This window comes from Leishmania panamensis, assembly GCF_000755165.1.
Source record: "Leishmania panamensis strain MHOM/PA/94/PSC-1 chromosome 32 sequence".
NCBI classification, from domain to species: Eukaryota; Euglenozoa; class Kinetoplastea; order Trypanosomatida; family Trypanosomatidae; genus Leishmania; species Leishmania panamensis.
The window spans coordinates 418,828-438,344 of NC_025879.1; the positions used below are offsets into that span (position 1 = coordinate 418,828).

The 19,517-nt window shown below is 57.9% G+C and overlaps 5 protein-coding genes across 5 annotated transcripts, besides 1 other annotated feature; all 5 read left to right on the forward strand.

The window, feature by feature from the left end:
* Positions 1-1,052: 1,052 nt before the first annotated feature.
* On the forward strand, positions 1,053-4,166 carry LPMP_321170 (exportin 1, putative; the record flags this gene model as incomplete). Its single annotated transcript, XM_010703501.1, has 1 exon — positions 1,053-4,166. One exon carries the CDS (start codon positions 1,053-1,055, stop codon positions 4,164-4,166), a length of 3,114 nt encoding a protein of 1,037 aa, XP_010701803.1.
* A 1,242-nt stretch (positions 4,167-5,408) lies between these two features.
* LPMP_321180 (mitochondrial carrier protein, putative) lies at positions 5,409-6,506 on the forward strand (the record flags this gene model as incomplete). Its single annotated transcript, XM_010703502.1, has 1 exon — positions 5,409-6,506. One exon carries the CDS (start codon positions 5,409-5,411, stop codon positions 6,504-6,506), a length of 1,098 nt encoding a protein of 365 aa, XP_010701804.1.
* Positions 6,507-7,500: 994 nt separating this feature from the next.
* Positions 7,501-8,514, forward strand: LPMP_321190 (mitochondrial carrier protein-like protein; the record flags this gene model as incomplete). Its single annotated transcript, XM_010703503.1, has 1 exon — positions 7,501-8,514. The coding sequence occupies one exon, from the start codon at positions 7,501-7,503 to the stop codon at positions 8,512-8,514; it is 1,014 nt and encodes a 337-aa protein (XP_010701805.1).
* A 1,499-nt stretch (positions 8,515-10,013) lies between these two features.
* On the forward strand, positions 10,014-14,888 carry LPMP_321200 (hypothetical protein; the record flags this gene model as incomplete). The annotated part of the gene is made up of 1 exon (XM_010703504.1): positions 10,014-14,888. The coding sequence occupies one exon, from the start codon at positions 10,014-10,016 to the stop codon at positions 14,886-14,888; it is 4,875 nt and encodes a 1,624-aa protein (XP_010701806.1).
* A 1,224-nt stretch (positions 14,889-16,112) lies between these two features.
* LPMP_321210 (kinetoplast polyadenylation/uridylation factor 2, putative) lies at positions 16,113-18,383 on the forward strand (the record flags this gene model as incomplete). The annotated part of the gene is made up of 1 exon (XM_010703505.1): positions 16,113-18,383. The coding sequence occupies one exon, from the start codon at positions 16,113-16,115 to the stop codon at positions 18,381-18,383; it is 2,271 nt and encodes a 756-aa protein (XP_010701807.1).
* A 31-nt stretch (positions 18,384-18,414) lies between these two features.
* Positions 18,415-19,017: a repeat region.
* Positions 19,018-19,517: the final 500 nt, after the last annotated feature.

A 19,517-nucleotide genomic window follows, 5' to 3' on the forward strand; every position in this document is an offset into this window, starting at 1 on the left:
AGGGACAAATGGGACACCTCCACTTTGTTGCTCTCGTTGCCCCCCTTCCCCTGGCTGTCTTGTACCCTACTGGGAGAGTGCCAAATTCCCACAGGAACGCAACGGACTCTCTCGCTCTCGCTGCGGTTCTGGGCTCACTGTTGGTGATATACAGCTCTCGTCTTCGCACCACGCTCTGTGCTTGTGCAGAAGCTCTGTTAAAGTGAGGCGTAGCTGGACGTACAAGTGACCTTGCTCCTCCCCTTCTCTCCTATTCTCTATTGCGCGGCTGAGCACCCCACTCTCTTTCTCTTTTCCCCCCTGTTGCTCTAGCTCTCTCGTGCGCTGCGCGCACGTCACCCACTTCCCCGCCCTTCCGCCCTTTCATAACGCACTGGGCTGGGCTTAACACCCAAAGGGTGTGCTGTGCAGTGGCCTGATTTCGTTGCTCAAAGGAGATTGTCGGAGGAGGAAGTGCCTGAAGCGACGTAAAGGAATCGATCTTTGAATGTGAGTGCGTGCGCGTTGCATTCGTGTCTCCCTGCTTCCCTCTCCCCTTCCCAGCACACGCACACACACACACACACACACACACGTGCTGTGTCAGAGAGGTGTAGCACTGAGGGAGGGCCCTCTGGAGTTTCTGCGTGTCTGCTTAGCACACCTGACTGACACCAGGTTAAAGGACGGCATAGTTTGTGCCTCTCGCCTTGCCACGCTCTCGCAGACATAAGGGATCTCCTTCTTGGTGTCTCTGTGTGCATCATTTGTGCGCCTCTCCCTTGCGTATCTGTTGTGACTGTGGTCCACCTTGTACGCTAGCTTTTGCCGCCAAGCGGGCTTTGCGTCCTCGTGGGGGGGGGGCTTTTGTTGTTGTTTTGTTGAGTGTTCTTGGTGTTGCACTGTGTTGCTGTAAGACCTGCCAGAGGTCGACACCAAAGTCCATATCCCTTCCGTTTCGCCGCCCCATCTCTTTCTCTCTCTGTGTGGGCCCCTCTCTCGTTGTGTTGTTGTTTCTCTTTTTCTTCTTCAGGGACCTCTCGGTGTTCCGGCACCGTGTGGCGCTAGTTGTTATGGAATCCATCTTAGATTTTAGTAAGCCGCTCGATGTACGGCAATTCGAGCAGGTCGTGACGGCCATGTCCTCCGGCAGTCCGGCGCAAATTATGGAGGCCCAGGAGATCTTGACGCGTTTCAAGGCAAACTCAGAGGCATTCTTGCGCGTCGACAAGTTGCTCACGGAGTCGCACAGCACAAGCACGCGGTTCTTCGCGCTACAGGTCTTGGAGGACACCATTTTGCACCGCTGGAACACCCTCTCCACCGACAACCAAGTGGCGATTCGTAACTTTGTCGTGAGCCTGATCGTCCGCGAATGCACGAGCTTTGCTCATATTCGCCAGAACCGCACCCTGTTGACAAAGATGAACATGACACTCGTATCGATTGCGAAACGAGAGTGGCCGGTGCGGTGGCCAAATTTTGTGCAGGAGATCTCGACAAGCGCCTCGCTGTCGGAGCCAATGGTGGAGAATAACCTCAACCTGCTTCGCCTTGTAGGCGAGGAAGTGTTTGAGTTCGGTGAAAAAACGCTGACGTCGCGGTGGGTAGAGCGCAAGAAGCAGGCTCTCGCACAGGACTTTCGCTTCATTATGGAGCTGTGCGTCACTGTCATTGTCAACGCAGAGGACACGGCGCTGCTCCGTACTGCGCTCGCCACGCTGGAGGTGTATGTGCCATGGATGACACCGGAGGTCATATTCAATGAGCAGGTGTTGCAAAGCATCTCGCGTCTGGTCGTCAGCGACGGCAACGTCCGAATCGAGGCAGTGCGATGTTTAACAGAGATGTGCTCCGCTGCAACAAGCAGCGGCGCAACCGGCGATCAGCAGGTGCGTTGCATTCTGGAAACGTTTAAGACGGCGCTGGGGAACATCATGAACGCGTTCCCGACGACTCACTCCTCCGTCATGGAACGCGTCGTCGCCCTGTACGAGCAGGGAGCGCTGGTTGACAAAGAGTACGTGGTAAATTTGAGTCTGCTCCTGATTGCGTTTCTTAGACACTACTACTCAAGCATCTCCTACGATGACATGCTGCTCGTCACCTGTCATGAGATGCTTGTCGGTATGAGCAACATCAACGAAAAGGAACTCTTTAAGGCGTGTGTGGAGTACTGGTGGTGGCTTGGCGATCACCTACTGCGGGCCCCCGCGAGCGTAGTGAAGAGGAATCTCATGTCGAAGTTGCCGCGGGTTCTCTCCGACGTCCGCTTTGTGCTTATCCGCCGCATGGCGAAGCCGGAGGAGGTGATCATTGTGGAGGAGGAGGGCGAGCTCCGTCGCGAGCACGTCACTGACGTTGAGGAGCTGCAGCTCTACAATCTGATGCGACAGGCGCTGGTATTCCTCACCCACCTGGATCCGAAAGACACGCGCAACATCATGACAGACCTGATGAAGCGGCAGGTGGACCGTAGCGAGTGGTCTTGGCACAACTGCAACACCCTATGCTGGGCTGTCGGCTCCATCTCTATGGCACTTTCCGAGCAGGACGAGAGCGACCTCTTTGTGAAGATCATAACCGATCTCCTCACGCTCTTCAAGACTATGAGCGGAAAGGACAACCGGGCAGTGATCGCAAGTGACGTGATGTTCATTGTTGGCCAGTACCCCCGCTATCTGCGCAATCACGCCACGTTCCTCTCCACAGTGACACGGAAGGTGTTCCAGTTTATGCGTGAAAAGTTCCCCGGGGTGCAAGACATGGCCGTGGATACCTTCGTCAAGCTTAGCAAACAGCTTGACACGAAGTACGCAGAGGTGAACGGTAGCACCAGCCTCGCGTCCGAGGTGGCGAAGACGTGGAGCTCCATTACAGAGATGCTCTCCTTGCAGCAGGTGCAGACGTGCTTCAACGCTGCCGGCTATATGATTGCTGCCGCCTCCACAGAGCAGCAGCGCGCGCTTCTTCTTGAGACATTTCTGACCGACACAAACGCCCGTTTCAGGGCGTGCACGGCGTCAGCCACAGCAGCGGGGGCCACCTTTTGCCATAACGAGGAGGCAATGGTGGAGCTGCTGCACTACCTGCGCGTGTTCAGCAATGTGGCGGACTCGTGTGGCGACGTTTTTGTGTACGAGATGATGCTGATTACTCGAGACCTCTATGGCTTCTACCGCATGTTCTCCGAGACGCAGGCGCGGGTGATCGCCGACGGTGGCGAGGCGGCGGTGTATCGTCCTGACATGAAGTACGTCCGCCTCGCGAAGCGTGAGATTCTGCTCATTTTCGAGCGTTTTGTGAGCCACGCGACGCAGTTGAAGTTTATTGCAGAGTCCTGCCTACCGGACTTGTTTTCTGTCGTGCTGGTCGACTACGAAAACGCAATTGCGGCGGCAAAGGAGCCGGGAGCGCTGGCTCTGGCGACCGCCTGCGTGCGGACTCTAGGACGGTGTATCGAGAACAACTGCGAGGCCATTTTGGACCACACATTCAATACCACCGTCGCCATTATTTCCCAGGACATGGAAAGTCACCCAGATTTTCGTGTCAACCTTTTCAAGCTCCTGCAGGCGCTCAACGCGCACTGCTTCGAGGCGTTCATCTGCTACACCGCCACCCATGAGGATGTGGTGCTTGGCATGTTGTGGGCTATTAAGCACACGGACTACCCGACCATGTCAACCGGACTCGAAACGCTGGACTTATTTCTTGAGAACGTGGCGAAGTCCGAGTACGCCGAGCTGTTTTACACAGCTTACCTGCAGCGCATTCTTGTGGATGTGATGGTTGCGTCAATGGACTCCTTGCATGCCTCTGGCTTCCAGCACCACGTCCGTATTCTTCAGAAGCTATTTACCGTGTCCTCCATGGTGCCGGTGGACGCACCCACTATCGGCAAAGACGTCATTCGCGCCTACCTGCTGGACAGCCTTACCGTCATACCGACGCTGACGAGCACCTCCATTCTTAGCTTTGTGGACATGTGCTACGAGTTCTTCATGGACGACGAGCGCTTTCGCACCCAGTTTGCCGACTTTCTGATCGAGGTGAAGGTCTGGGGTGCAGAGCAGGAGAACAGAATGCAGGAAGAGGATGAGCGGCGACTGCGCGAGGAGACGATTCCGGGCTTCTCAAACCTGTCCATGGAGGATCCGCCGGTGAACTTGTTCAACAGCATCTGATACAGGCGGATGCGCAGATGGGCAGGACGGGGGACCAGCCATGTTTGGTCGACCTCAATGACATCGCCGCTGCCACCCCTCCTCTCTCTCTCTTCTCTCTTACGAGTCCCTCTTGCCGATCCTGCTGTATTGGTGTGCGTGCAATTTTTTTCCCCCTGTAATGGTTGATGGATGGCACGATAGAGAGCTACGGCAGAGTCGCAGCGTGGTGTAGTGGCCCGAGTGTGTGTGTGGGGATGCAGCACAGAACGTATGCTGTCCTTTACACGCAGCTCTTTCATAATGCAGTTAAGACACGAGGATCACCCCCCAACCCCCCCTCCGCACACACACACCGAAAAAAAAAGAAGGAACGCGACATGAAAGATAAAGCACACAAGCGGTACTGCCCGCATCACACTCGCCTTTATCCACGGTAGGTGCAGTAGTGCGACATGGTCTTCACTGGTGGTGTGAAGCTGGCTTGAGTTTATGCAGCGGCGGTGCTCAGCTCTTTCGCTCTCTCTCTCTCCCTCTGTCTGAATGAATACATGTCGTTTTAAAGGGTAACAGCAACACGCACGGGAACGCACGAAACAGGGATGGTTATGCAGTATCATTCTCTCGATCCGTCTATCGTGCATGTGTTCCTTCTTGCTCCAAATGTACCCACCCTCTTCTCACGGATCACCCTTCTCCCCAAACTCATGCTCACCACTTCTTTCTCTCTGCGTGGGCTTTCCTCTTTGAGAAGCACACGCGTTTGCTTCTGTGTCGGTGCGTTTTTTTTTTTTTGGCAAGGCCACGTTCACGGGCTCATACATGAAACATGACTGCTGCTCCTGTTGCGCACTGCTCCTTTCGTCCTCTACTGTACCTTCTCCCTCGAGCATCTTGAAGGGGGGGACGTTCTTCACAGTCCCTCGTCTCACCTCTCTGTGTGACACCCAGGCGACCTCATTTTCACAGGCCTTTTCCCTTTTATTATACACTGCTCTGGGCACATTGATGGGGGGTAGCGAACGGGCAGGCGTTCATGCGTACGCTTTCCCCCACCTCGCCTGCACTTTTCCTCATTGGCCTGGGTCACCATCGCCGCGCTTCCGATACGTTTGTACAGAACGGTGCCCCCAAAGAGATTATTACGCTCGTCGAGGCGCTTCCTGGTTCGACTAGACTTCCCCTCCTCGAATAGCTCGATCCCCTTAAGCTCTTCTACTCTCTTTATTCTTTTGGGGTCTTTTACAGGTGTTGCTTAGCTTAATGGATCGCTCCCTTGCCACAGCACCGGAGCGCTTAGAATCGGCGACTCTCCGACTTGACACGCTGAACGCTGTCCCTGCCTTCAGCGGCGGCACAATTCCTTGTTCGTCACCCGCGATTCAGCCGACGATATCTGTGGATAAGCAGAGCGATGATGCCGGGGGTACGGACTGGGTGCCGACGTCGCTGAGTGCGATTGGTCGACAGGCGCCGGTGGCTATCCACACGGTTAGCTCACAGCTGGCGTCTGCCACCAGCACCTGTGTCTTCTACCCGTTTGATATGCTAAAGACTCGGTTTATGGCGCAAGACGGCACCGCTTTGCGCCAGCACAACGGCCGCGTCTATTCATCCATGAACAGCTCACTGGCGCTCATCTACCGAGAGGAAGGGCTGCGCACGTTGTTCCGCGGGTGCCCGGTCGCCGTTGCCGGCTCAGTTGTCGCGTGGGGCGTGTATATGTACCTGTACCGCCAGCTGTGCAACCTGACCGAGTACACGTCGTACGTTGGACGCTTGGGGGTCTCGGTTCTGTCCAGCTCCATTTCCTCCTGCGTCACCTGCCCTATTTTCCTCGTCAAGTCACGCATGCAGCTGGAGGAGGCGAATTCCAGCTCGCATTACCCCTCCTTTTGGAGAGGTATGCGATACACGGTGCAGACGACTGGTGTGCGCTCCCTCTGGCGCGGGTTGTCGCTGCAGCTCTTCTTGATCTTTCCCAACGCACTGGGCATCCCCACCTACGACACACTGAAGCGCTTTGTTCTGCGGCAACGCTGGCGTCAGGCTGAGGTCGCAGAGCTGAACCTCTTTGAGATTGGGGTCTGCTCTGCTCTGACGAAGGTGTGGATTCTCATCCTGTCGCACCCGCTCGTTATGATGAAGGTGCGCATGCAAGACGAGCGGGCCACGCTCGGCACCTATCAGTATCGATCCATCGCGCAGAGTACCTCAAACGTGCTCAAGACGCAAGGGCTGCGTGGCATGTACCGCGGCTTTTGCCCAGCCCTCGTGCACTCCCTACCCCGCTCCCTCCTCCACTACTACATCTACGAGAAGACACTGTCGCTGCTGTGCCGCCGCTATCCTTCACCGTAGCGCTATTATCTGCGGAGAGGGTGGAGGTGAGGAGGTCAAGATCACAGAGGGAGAGGAACCCATGTAAATGCGGGTTGGCGAATCAAACTACGGAGATGGGCATCTCCCCTCTTCTCCTTTTCATCTGCTCGATCTTTTCGACTTACAGTATCGCTTGGCAAAGTGAGGAAACCAAGGGCCGTCTGCACACATAGACTACCTGCGGCGACATCCCGCCATAGTGAGCGCCTGGGTCTGTCGTGAGGTCTCGTTGAGGTTTGTCTCATCCATCGTAGCCGACACAGACGTAGAACTGGATGAGGAGCGGACCCCCTTTCCCCTTCCCCACTCAATGGTCAGCCCTTCCATCTCTCTCTCGCAACACGCTCCATAGGGCCCTCACCTCATCCCATTCCCTTCATCCACCACAGTGCTCACACCAAGTCCAGCATCAGATGGGCCTGTGCGTCTTGAGGGGAACTGCGCACACACGGCTCGGTCTGTGTGTGTATGGGAGGGGGTAAAAGGGGGGTGGAGAGAGGAATCATCACAGCTTACATAATGAAAAGGCCATACCGATGAAGAAACACGTAGCGGGTCACGTTTGCCGCTAGGAGGTGGCTTAATTCGTGGACAGCGCATGCGTAACCCAAGTGTAATCGCTGCCGTCAAGGCCTGAGCTAGCTTCACTGTTCCCTCCATAACGCTGCGTGGCACCCACACGTTGCAGCAGTCACCCTGCAGCCATGGTAGTGCGACAAGAAGGTGATGGCCACACCTCAACTGTATATGGAGCGAGGCTGCCCGCTGTTGATGAGGTTTTTTTGTATGTGGTAGTCCCCCCCCTCTCTCTCTCTCTGTACATCCTTCATGTTCCCCTTGCCCTTCTATTGGTCTTCACTTTTCTGCACCCCGGTACGTTACCTTCGCAGAGGTACAATACTGAGCCGTGCAAGTGCCAGAATCTCCACGCATGTCATCAGCTCCCTCTCCTCTCTCTGCATGACCGCTCGCCATGCGAGAGAAGAAGTCAGCACCGCCCGACGCGACTTCCCTCCAGCACACGGTCGCGTCGCAGCTGGGTGGCGCCACGAGCACAATTCTGCTCTATCCAGTCGATGTAATACGGACGCGTTTCATTTCGCAAGACGGCACACGTACGCGTGAGCACAACGGCGAAACGTATCGCAGCATCAGAAGGGCGTTCCAGCTCGTCTACCGAGAGGAGGGCGGCCTGCCTGCCTTTTTCCGAGGCTGCCATGTTTCCGTGTGTGGTACAGTGTGCGCATGGGGTGTTTACATGTACCTTTATCGCCTCCAGTGTAGCTGGTACGCAGCGTGGCAGGCGAGGCGTCATGAAACCCACCGCAGCAGGAGCGATTTGGTGGCGTTGTCAGGCGAAGACCCCTTCGCCGCCCAGTCCGCGGCGACATGGCAAAACCTTCTTCAGCGCTTCGGGTTTTCAATTATCGCCAGCTGTACCTCAGCACTGGCGTGCAATCCCATATGGCTGCTCAAAACACGCATGCAGCTGGAGGAGGCTTCCGCACGGACAGCGGGCGTGCCGCGCCACTTCCTGACGTTCCGCGGCGGGCTGCTACACACAGTGCAGACTACTGGAGTGCGTTCCCTGTGGCGCGGTGTGTCGGCGCAAATAATGCTTGGCGTTCCAAACGCCTTCAATCTTCCCTTGTACGACACAGTCAAAGCAGCGATCATGAGAATCAGAGTAAAGAACGAGTTGTCCGTTCTTGACGTGGGTGTCTCCTCTACCGTGACAAAGGTCCTCCTGGCACTCCTTTGCCAACCGCTGGTCGTGGTCAAGACACGCTTGCAGGATCACCGCGCGCGCGCAGGGGATGTTCACTACCAGTCTTTTCTGCAGTCGACCAAGACCATCTGGCAGCGCGGCGGACTGGTGGCCTTCTACCGCGGCACCGTGTCGTCAATGTGCCAGACAGTCCCTCGCTCTGTTCTTCTGTTTGTCTTCTACGAGCAGTTTCTAAAGGTGGCAAAGTACATCTCATGACAACCCTCTACGGTTTTTCATGCCTCTGCCCATCTTACGGAGTGGAAATCAAACGCGCGCTGTCCCTTTCGCTCTCTGGACGTTTCTTCAACACTTTGCCACCACCACCACCCCTCCCTCCCAGCGTGGTTTCTCTCTCTGTATGTCTGCTCCTTTTCGGAGCGCTTCACGCTTGTGGTGGCGTAGTTCCTAGGTACGGCGGCGAAATGAGGGGTAGCTGCAGCAGTGGAGGTTTCCGTTTCTCTCCCTCTCTCTCTCTCTTCACTGCATCCCTCTTGTGCACTAGTGCTTCTTTCGATCATTCACTGCTGGAGCACAGCGCTTTCGAAGAGTCAAGTGAAGGGCACCAACCATAGCGATGCGTGATGTCACGGTGCGCATGAATGAAGCGAAACAAAAGTGCAAACAAAACTGGCATATACGAGTCGCGCATGCTCGTGCGTTAAGGTGTGTTTTGGTACTGTGAAGAAGCAGCGAATCTCGGCCGAGCCGAATCGCAGAGAATTGCACTGCGACAGAGCAGCCTATGTTTTTTTTTTTTTGCGACCCTTGCGCAGCCCACTTGCACTGTGTGGGACCCCTTGCGCTCAGTGGCAAACAAGTGCGGCTCCATTTTCTCGCCTTAGCTTTTTGTGCCACCAATGACATCTTCATCGCTCTCTTTGAATAGTAATGCCTCCTCCTCTTTCTGGTTCTACGTCTGCCACGTGTGGGGATAATAACGCGCGGTGTTTGCGTTCATTTGTGTGTGTGTGTGTGTGTTTGTGTGCGCGCTTGGGGGCTTCTCCCGTGCTGCTTTCGCTTCTTTATTGTACAGAACGAACGTGGCAGCAGCCTGCTCCAACCCCTCCTCCTCCCCACCAATTGGACTGAAACATCTACACTGCCGCTTTCCCTCACCTTTGTTTCCTTGTGACGCTCTCCGTCGGCTGTGAAAGGGGCGGTTGCGTAGACGTATGCGTCCACAATTCACACCTACCGCTCCTTTGTAGCTGAAACACGCCGCATCCCCTACATCGCAGCACCAGTTCATCGCCCTAGTGTTGATTAGAGACACCGTTCCCTTTGTTTGTTTCTACCCTCCCCCACCCCCTGTTTATTTCCTCATTTCCTACAACCACCACTCTCACCCTCGCATTCAGGTGCACGCCTCCTACTTGTTGATTCACCTTTCCTCCCTCCCTCGCCTTCCCCACACGCTGGAGTGTACTTGGGGCATTGCCGGGTGGAAATCAGGGATCATCCGAACACGCAGAGCACTCTCCCCGTGTGTGTTTCTCCTCGTTCTCTGCCTTAACGGTGCGTTGCCCTGCCGTCTGTCGTTCACTGTCACAGAAAGGCTTTGCTTGCACCATTCGCTCCGTCTTCGCTTGGGCATCTCGTTCTTCACGCAGCAGCACCACCACCTCAGAGGGTACTGACTCACAGGTTCGCACAGAGAGAGAGTGCGAGAGAGAGAAAGAGAGAGGCGTACGTCTGTACACGAGGACGGACTAAAAATGTCGGAGGATAAGAGGCCACGTTTTCTGCAGCAGACGACGTCGCAGCTGCTGCACCAGCAGGAGGCGCTGCGCAAGCGCCGAGAGATGTTAGAGCGCGAGAGTACCAAACCCCCGGCGATGCGGTTCGGCACAAACACGCCTCCACGCAATGCGGCGCGCCACGGGCGGTCGCCTCTGTTGTCGTCGTCGGCAAGTGAGCGGCAGACTTCGCACTCCACGCCGCCGCCAAGCAGTGGTGCTCGCCGCGAGTTGAACTGGAGCCGCCCAGAGGACGAGAAGACAGCAGAGCGAGCACCAATGCGATTTTCCATGCTGTTTCGCCCTTCGCCGACTCCGGCGGTGCTGGCACGCCCGCGCTCCGCCACTGGCCTCCACACACCGTCTTCGCCTAGCCTACGAGAGGTGAACACGTCCGATCAAGTGGATGCAAGGGTGACCAAGTTTTACAAGGAGTCTTCCTCACCGCGTACAGTGTCGCCCCACTCACCAGTACAGCAGCGGAGTCGTGTGGAGTGCGACCGTTCTCCCAGCGAGAACACCACACCCAGGGCGGATGTCCCTGTGCATTTACTGCGGTGCAGTTTTCCGAGGCCTGTGCAGGTCATTGCCGATGAAGCAGCCCAAGTCGAGGTTGCTTGTACGGCAAGGGGCGGCGCGACACCGGCACGTGCAACAGTCAAGCTTCACGCCAGTACGCCACCACCCGACTCTCGGGTGGCTTGCGCGGAGGAGCAGGACAAGGTGACCGGTACTGCGGCCTTCTCAAACACGTTCCCGGTGCCACGCTTCACTCCTATTTCGCCTGTCGTTGCTGCGACGGCAAAGCGGGCTCAGCAGACGCACGAGGAAGAGCAGCGCACACCCATCCGTCTCGCCGCTGGGGAGTTCCGCACACCGCGTCCTTTGGCGCGCCTCTCTACTGCCGTCACACCCACCGTTGACTACCCTGCACCCGTGCAGGGAGAGGATGATGGTGAGCAAGGAACTTCATCGTTGGATACGAGGGCGGGCACTGCGTCCGCAGTGTTCCCACCCCTGGCCCTACTGCCACAGGTACTTGGCGCCGCTGAGGCCTCCGTCGACATGCAGGAGTTTGCACAACCAAGCCGGTCTACCGATGAAGCGCCCACGCACACCGAGCACGGCACTGTACCAACAGAAATGGTGTACCCGATTGGCAGCGCTGAAATAGGGGCACCGCAGGAGGCAACCTCTCTCTCTTTCACCGTTGCTAGCGCACTGCCGCATCGACAGACCCCGTCACCGCCGCGTCGTAACGACGCGAGCCCAGTACCCACGACGCAAGACCTCATTCACAGCATGCAGGTCTCGGCAGAGAAGCAGCCCCACTCCCGCGATCGTCCTACGCCATCACCTGTGAAGTGGAACTCCTGCCGTGCCACTGCCACGCCGTCGCGCACGACCTCGCCGCTGCCGACACCAGTGCCGCCCTCGAATAGACTCATGACAGAGTTTGGTTCCCTCACGAAGAAGTGCTGCGATCGCCCGACGCCTGTGTCGCTCTCCTCGCAGCCTGCTGGCGGCGACGCACGCAACGCCACCGCTGGCACCTCCTCTGCTTCCCCGTGGCCTACCACAGAGAACATCATTAGCAGTATCATGGCAGGTACTAGTGAAGGGCAGCGCCGCGGCAGAGAGGTGAGCGCCGCAGCTACTCCCCACACAGTGCCACGGGAAGACGACGGCGTCGCCTCGGGGGAGTTCTCGAACGAGGAGGTGGATGTCCCGTGCACAGACTCGCCCAACATGGAAGCGCCAGAGAAGTTTGACGTGAATACTCACAACGAGGGTGAGGAGTTTGGCAGAGACGACACTCTGTACACCACACTCCAGACCAACGCTACCGCGCACACACCGTCGCCAGTCCCGTCGGACCGGCAGTACGGCCAGAGCATTCTGGCCTCCACCACGAAGCGGCGTTGCGGGCGACCTACCCCATCGGAGCGCCACGTCTCTGTCGCAGCGAGTGAAGATTCCAACGGGCGTGCGGCTCACACCACAAGCGCATCTCCGCAGCCGTCTGCCAACCACCTCCTCCTCAGCCTAGACGTGTCGATTGAGAAGAGCTGCCAGCGCTGTAAGCCAGCAGAACGAGCCCCAGAGGCGGAAGGGAGTGGCAGTGGTGATGAAGCGACTAGAAATACTCCAGGGCACCTAACAGCGATTCGCACCCCCTCCCCAACACCCACCCCAGAGCACGTCATTGCTAGCCTGCAGGCCTCCGCAGAAAAGCGGACGCGCTCCGGCGCCATTGATACCTCTAGGGAGCCCAAGGACTTCTCTGCCGCAACCATGACGAGCGCCAGCTGCGGTTCCTACCAGTCACCAACGCTCACGCCGCAGAATGTGAAAGACAGCATGCAGAAACTGATGAGGGAGCAGCAGCAGATGGCCCGCTCCGACGCCCCGCCTCCGATCCGGCCATGGACAGAAGGGGCGTCCAAGGATACCGCGAACGGTGCGAGCTGTGCAGGCACGTGGAACGCCTCGGCGTCACCGGTGGTCACGGCGGAGGATGTAGACACGGCGCTGGCGACCCTCGAGCGCGAGCAGCGCTACCATTCCCGTTCTTCCCGCGCGCCGCGGGTGTCTGGTATCTCGTCAGAGGAGGAAAACACCGCACTGCCACGCGAGAGCGTCGTCTTCGCTGTGAAGGTGGCAGAAGCGGTCCACATGAAAGCCATCCACGATACTCATGTATCCTCTCCTCAAGGGACAGTATCACCGTCTGTAGTCTCTCCAGTACCTTCAGAACTCGCCGTAGCCTCGGCGATGTTCTTCGATTGCGTGAGCGCCCCTCCAACGCCGGCTCTGGAGAGTCTAGTGGCAGCAAAGAGGGCTACTGGAAGCCCAGAGTTGCCCATCCCCGAGCTCGAGTCCGCGCATGTGCCTCCACAGTTCTACAATCTGCAGCGTGAGGTGGCCGCCATCGCGGAAGGGCGCAGTCGAACTTGCACGCCGCCGCCGCCACTACAAGTGAGTGAACTGCGGTCCCCACTACCTGTTCCAGCGATGTCGTTGGAGGAAGGGGACACTACATCTGCTGATGTCTCACTCGAGCAGAGGGACGTTGCTGTCAGCGCATCGCTTCATGAACAGCAGGACCTGATAAGTAGCTACACCGCTGCAGTGAAGAGAGACACCGAGGATGAGGAAATGGCTCGTCGCAGCAGTCTCATCCTGGTGCATCCGACGAAAACCCCTCAGCCACTCCTTCAGCATCCGCACGAGCCGATGCCCACCGTTTCCGCCCCTAGCACTGCCCCAGTGCAAGTGCCCTGCACTTTGACCCCCCCGCGGCGGCACCCCTTGCAACAGGAGCGGTTTCTCACCAGTGAGGGAGGTCCCGTAGGCAACGCCTGCAGCGCGCACCGTGAGTCGCCGCTGCCGCGCCCTGTCTCTCTACGCTCGCAGGTGCCACTCGAAAAGGTGATGCGGGTGTCGCACACGCATCCACACTCGCGCAGCCCGGCACCGGGGTGGCGTGCTCCGTGCGCCTCTGCTTTCAAGGGCGACGTCATGCCCGCACAACTGTCTTGGACTGGCGTGCAGCCGCCAAAACGCTGCACAACAGCCATGCAGCACGACGAGGACACAAGACTGCAAGCGGACTTGTTTGATCCCAAGAACGACTGGATGGACCTCATCGAGCCGCTTCGACCACAGACAATTACAGTGTCCCCGCAAGGTGGCACTGTGGTGTACACGGAGCACCCCTTGACAAGTCCAGCGGGGGACCCCGCAAGACCGGTAGGCCCTATGTCTCCGTCCATCAGTCGTAAACGCAGCCGCAGCGCGCAGACGCCACTCGCTGCCGCCCGGCAGATAGCTGTAGCGACGCCGGCAAGCATCGCGCTTACCATGGATGGTAGCGCCTCATCCGGTGCCAAGTCGGTGCGCGTCGCTGCAACGCCCATCTCTGACGTGTCGCAGACCCCTCGCAGCTCGACACGCGGGCGTAAAAGCCAAGCGGAGGAGCTACTGGACATGCTACCGGCCGAGGTGATCGCCGAGGTGGCCCGTATAGAGGAGGCAGAGGAAGTTGCAGCGGCAGCCTCAGCAGACTTGGGTGATTGCCGACCGTCTCTAGGCTCATCAGCCGGTCGATTCAGTGGCGCCTCCGACGGGGACTCGACGCTCGGCCTCGTGTCCACCATTTCTCAGCGTGTCTCGAAACGACCGCGGCGTACGTACCACAACTACGACTACTACATTCAGTACCTGGAGGGTCTGGCCAGCTCCAGTGCGAAAAAGGCACGCAAATGTTCGGGTCGCCGCATGCACCGAGCCGTCATGAAGGACGTTGCCAGCAACACGGCGAAAACAGTTGTGCAGCGTGGAGGTGGGGATCAGTCCCCCGCAACTGCAACCGTGTCCACCGCAGAATCTCCCGCGCCACGTGGCAGCGGCAGCCAGTCAGCGTCGTCGCGTGGCAGTGGAAGAGCTGCTGCGCGCACGAAGGTATCGACCATGCATGCGTCGGAGGAAGTTGTCGTGTCACCCCAGGCCCTGTCCTTCACGCCTGTCGGTGGCCGCCGTCAGTTGGAGGTCTCTACGTGTCTGTCTGCTGAGCTTCAGAAGGCACTGTTCCAGCAACCGTCTCCGGCGAAGGCGAAGCGGCAGCACAACCCTTGCAGGACCTCTCCCAAGTTATCTGCCAAGTCTACCCAAACAGCGAAGAAGTCGCCGACCACCTCCCCAAAGAATGAAGGCTCAGCCATATCCACCACCAAACAGAAGGCTGCAAAGAAGGCTCCGCCGTCCATGCGTGGCAAGAGGTCAGTGAAAAAGTTCTGCACGGCCAAGTCGATGCGGCTGCCGCGGCGTGGTGCAAAGGACAGCAAAGCGTAACGGTCTGCCGATGCACACTGAACCCAAGCATAACGAGTCTGAAGCTGGGACAGGCACGTGAGGATGTGGATACGCGCATCGTCGCGTGAATGTCGGACGACGTCTGCGGCGTGCCGTCCCCCACCAGCCCCACCCCCCTTCTTTGCGATACCTCCTCTGCGTAGTCGCGCACGCTACTACTGTTACTGCAGAAATGCATTCGCCTCGCATTAATTTGCGATGACGTTGTTGTCTTGAATTCGTTTGAGGGGTGTTGTTTGTCTGGGACAGAAAGGGGACTTCGTGTCTGTTGTCTCCCTCCTCGGCTGCGCATAGGGAGGGGAGCAGATTCTGTTCTGGCTTGTTTTGCTCTCCCAGCTAGCGTTGCGGTATACTCTGTTGTCCCGTCGGAGATGTTGGGCCACCGTCGCTGCTGGGATCCATTTTTGTTTTGCCTTTATGCGTTGTGTAGCCCCTCCCCACCCCTCCCCCTTAGATGTTTTCCCCTCCCCTCCTTCCTCGTCTCTTTTCCGCTGTTATGAAGCGAGGCGTTCACACACAGGAGCGAAAGAGAGTGGAGGACGAGATACACGCTGGCATGCTGACATGCCGCCTTTCCCCCCCCCCCCCCTATCCCTTCCCTTAGAGTGAAACACAATGCATGCCGACATTCAAGAGCAACAGCACAGGGGAGACGCCTCTGATTTTTCGCTGAAAGGGAAAGAACAGACGCGTTGTTTGTCTCCTGCGCAGTAGTGAGGGGTCTTCATACCGTTTGAAGGCCACACTCTTGGCGCGCGTCCTCCCTTGCCTCCGCAGGATGTGTGAGAGTTGTTTTCGCATCGCCTTACGTACTCTGCCTCTTACCCCGCTCCGCTTCTCTCATGGACAGAGGCGCACAGATAGGCATGAGTATGGCGCGTTTCAGCGGAGGGAGTGGCCATCTTACTCTTTGCTCTGACGGCGCTAACCTTTCTGCATGCACATGTCTCTCCAGGACACTTCTGCTCCTCATGTCTTTGACCATCTCTCTCTCTCTCTCCCTTTCCCTTCTCTTTCGTGGCGTGCCTTCTCACCCCACTCCAATCCGCTTTTCTCCTTTCCATATGTTCGCCTCTCCGTTTCGGTTGCCCGCAGTTTGTTCTACGCTCCCTCTGCGAAAGGACAAGCATGTTGCACCACCGCCAGCAAAAAAATTATCTCGGTGTTTTCTGCCCCCGCGTATCCTACACAGACACTGACAAGATGCCTCTTCTAAAGTCGTTTAACCGGTGCTTGCCGGGCTTCTCTGTCCGGTCTTCTGCCTATACCAACATTTATCGATGGTGCAGCAGTCCTTCGCAGTCGCCCATACCAGAGCAGCCGCAGCAGACGCAGGCACACCCGTCGCCGATCACCAACAGCGGGTTGGGCGTATCCCACCCGGCTGCTTCTCTCGACCTCGGCTTGAACTTTGCTAAGATGGACTTTGAGGCGGTGGCAAGGGCGACACAGTCCGCCATCGCCCGTGAGCGCAGTGCTAGCCATTTGTCTCAACAACGCTTGGAGAAACTAGAGGCGAGGCTGAAGAAGCAGGTCAACACGAGCGCAGCTCCTCAGCATGCTAAGCCAGCTCCAGCGCCGCCTCTTGCGCTATCGTCAGATGGAATCCCTTGCGAACCTGCACCTGCTTCTCACTCTGCATCATCGCCGCAGAGCCGTCGCGACAACCACTCTCCAGTACCCGGTCAGCAACTACCGCCGTCACCGACTCAGCGTTCACATCACTTTTTCGGTCGAGATGGTTCAGCCACCCGCTACTCTCTACTGGATATGCTGAAGGACTGCGTAGCTGACGGACAGGGAGTGCGAGCCCTACAACTTTTCACAAACGCCGTGGACCAGGCATGTCGACAAGTGCTGGTCCCCGACGGCTCCGCAAAAAGTGCGGCCGCCGTCACCGCATCGGACTCGGGTAGCGTAGCCTCAAGCACCACTCCGGAATTGGAGTGCTTTGGGGCGATGCGCAAGATGCTGGCCTCCCTCCCTCCGAGACAGCCGCGAGATCGTGCGGCGCATCTCACGCGCGCGGCAAACGTCAAGAACATGCGGGGTATTATGCGGTGGACTGGCCAGCACTACTACCTGCTGTGGAAGTGCCTCCTCGAGGCTGGGCACGTGGAGGAGCTGCTCCGGGTCTGGTCTGTTATGCAGCATATCGGGTTCGTGGAGTACCAGCTGGAAGAGCGCACAGCCAACGCGCTGATGGCCCTGCTCCGTCGCACAGCACAACCGACGGAGGTCATGATAGCCACGGTAGTGAGTCCTGACATTTCTGTGGCAGAGGCGACGTCCCATCAGAAGGATATTCGGCGCGAACTGATGAAGGGGCTGGCGCAGGCCGCTGCAGCACGAAAGTTCAAGTTGACTGACGTAAACCGTCGTGTCGCTGAGGGCATTCGAATCGCCGAGGCGCTGAGGCGCACCGAGCAGGGCTGCGACGGCAGACACACATCAGCGGACCCCGGTGCGGCTCACGACGACGACGACGGAGCGAATGCGACGTTGGTCACTGACACCGATGAAGCCGCGGTTGTGGTTGGCGACTTTAATGGACTTCTCCGCCGTGCACGCACTTTCGAGGGGACCAACCGCGTTCTGCACATGATGGCGAAGCTGAACATTGAAAAAGAGGCCATCACATACGCAAGCCTCATCGCGGCACTGCACAACCCCCAGTATGTGCTGCCAGGACACACAGCCGAAGAGCTAGCAGGGCACCAAACCGGAGGAGCTACCTCGCCCCAGCCTACGGGCATCGAGGAAAGCGGAGGCACAGTGAAGGACGTTTCGACGTCTGGTTACCCAAGCACCTCGGTCGACCCTTCACGGACCAAGACGTCCTACGAGGCCTACAAAGAAGAGCGCATTAAGGCCGGCATGGCATGGTTTGCAGCGTGTCCCGAGACGCAGCGCACAGCCGATGTGTTCAATGAACTGCTCTACCTGCTTCGTGCCAAGTCGCACTGGCTTCAGTTTGATACAGCGCTAACGCAGCTTCGCGGCAACGCCGTGGTCACAGAAACTGAGTGGCCCGAGATACTCCGTAGTGCAGAGACCCACACACCACGGTCAGTGTCCGCCATCACCGAGGTCTCTTCAGTCTCAGGCCCTATTCTTCCTCCGCGATGGTCTACTTGGCCAAACGGAAAAACGTACGAGTTGCTCATCCACCGCGCCCGCTACGTGCACCAGTGGGAGGTAATGTGGGCATTGTATGAAGAAATGATTGCCAGCGATGTTCGTGGCACCCCCCGCGTGTACGAGGTCCTCCTCGTGGAAGCTCGCAGTCACCCACCACAGTCGGTACTGGCTGCCGAGGGCTCCGGTGACACTGATGCCTCCTCCAGGTTTCTTCTCCGTCTCTACGAGGAGCTACGCCGCAACGGCGGCGACGTGCACTCACTGAAAGGAACGCTTAACGTTGTGAACGCATGGTCAAAGGCCCGGACAAAGTCTAATAGGTGGGGCTCCTGAGGTGCATGTAGACGCCGAGCTAACTCCAATACCCTGATGGCGGGGGACACCACCCCGTGTGAGATCTCAGGGTCCTGTACTCGCTCGGTGGGGGGAGGGGGGGAAGCCAAGCAGCCTCCCTCCCTCTCTTCCCTATCCCTGCCAGTGCAGAAGCACTTTGGGTGGTGGCAGGGCCAGGTGGCGACGACGCAGGGGAGGTCCGAGCGATGAATCGCTACGGATGTCAGCGGTCAAGCCCTGGATGGTGGTGCGTTGGCGAGACCTGCGGCCGTGAACACACGCTTGTGCCCTCCATGCGATGGAGGACGCGTGAACGGTACTCGAGTTCATCCCACCCGTCCCCTCGCTACCTACTGCTGTGGGGGGGGGGCCTGAGTGTGCCACCCAGTGAGGGAATGCCCCAGGTGGCGACCGGCACAAGGAAAGCGGCTGTGGGGCGTCCTGCGGTGCGGGTGGTAGGCGAAGGTTGAGACAGGTGCCAGCCTTTAGTGACAGCGCTGACGCATTGTTCCAATGCGTAGCTGCTGTTGCTCAACACCACACGATGGGCTTGTGGGAGACCGTCGGTTGGGTGGGGGAAGAGGCAGAGTGATGTTTAGCTTGTGCTGTGCGGCAGAGGACGGACACGTTGGAACCCCTCAAAAAGGACGATCTCAGGCACTGAATTGCGTTGTAGATGTTGTGAAGCGTGTGACAGCGCTACACCCAGAAGCGCGGAGAATGAGAAGGTGTAGTGGCGAATACCACGGATGCTGGGTGTCTTGGCCACAACTGTTTTCTTTTGGGGGTACTCTAAGAGGGTCAAGTGCACTTCCAGGCGCGTGCGCAGGAACAGGACTAGCTCGTTAGGTAGTTTTCCCTCACCGGTACGCTAGACGCTGTTTCGGGTAGCCGAAATGAGAGGTTGGACGTGAATGCGGTGTGCATGTTCTTCCACACTTCCGTTGAACTCCGCTTCCAGTACGTCGTACCTCCTCCTCCTCTCTTTGTATCGCTTATCATGTAGAGATCTCGCAGTTGAGTCTCCCCCGTGCACGTATCCTCCTCGTTAAACGCCCCTCCCCTTTTCCCTCCCTCCCGACATTTTCTACTCTGTATGGGGAGCACGTCCACCACAGAATACATATACAAACA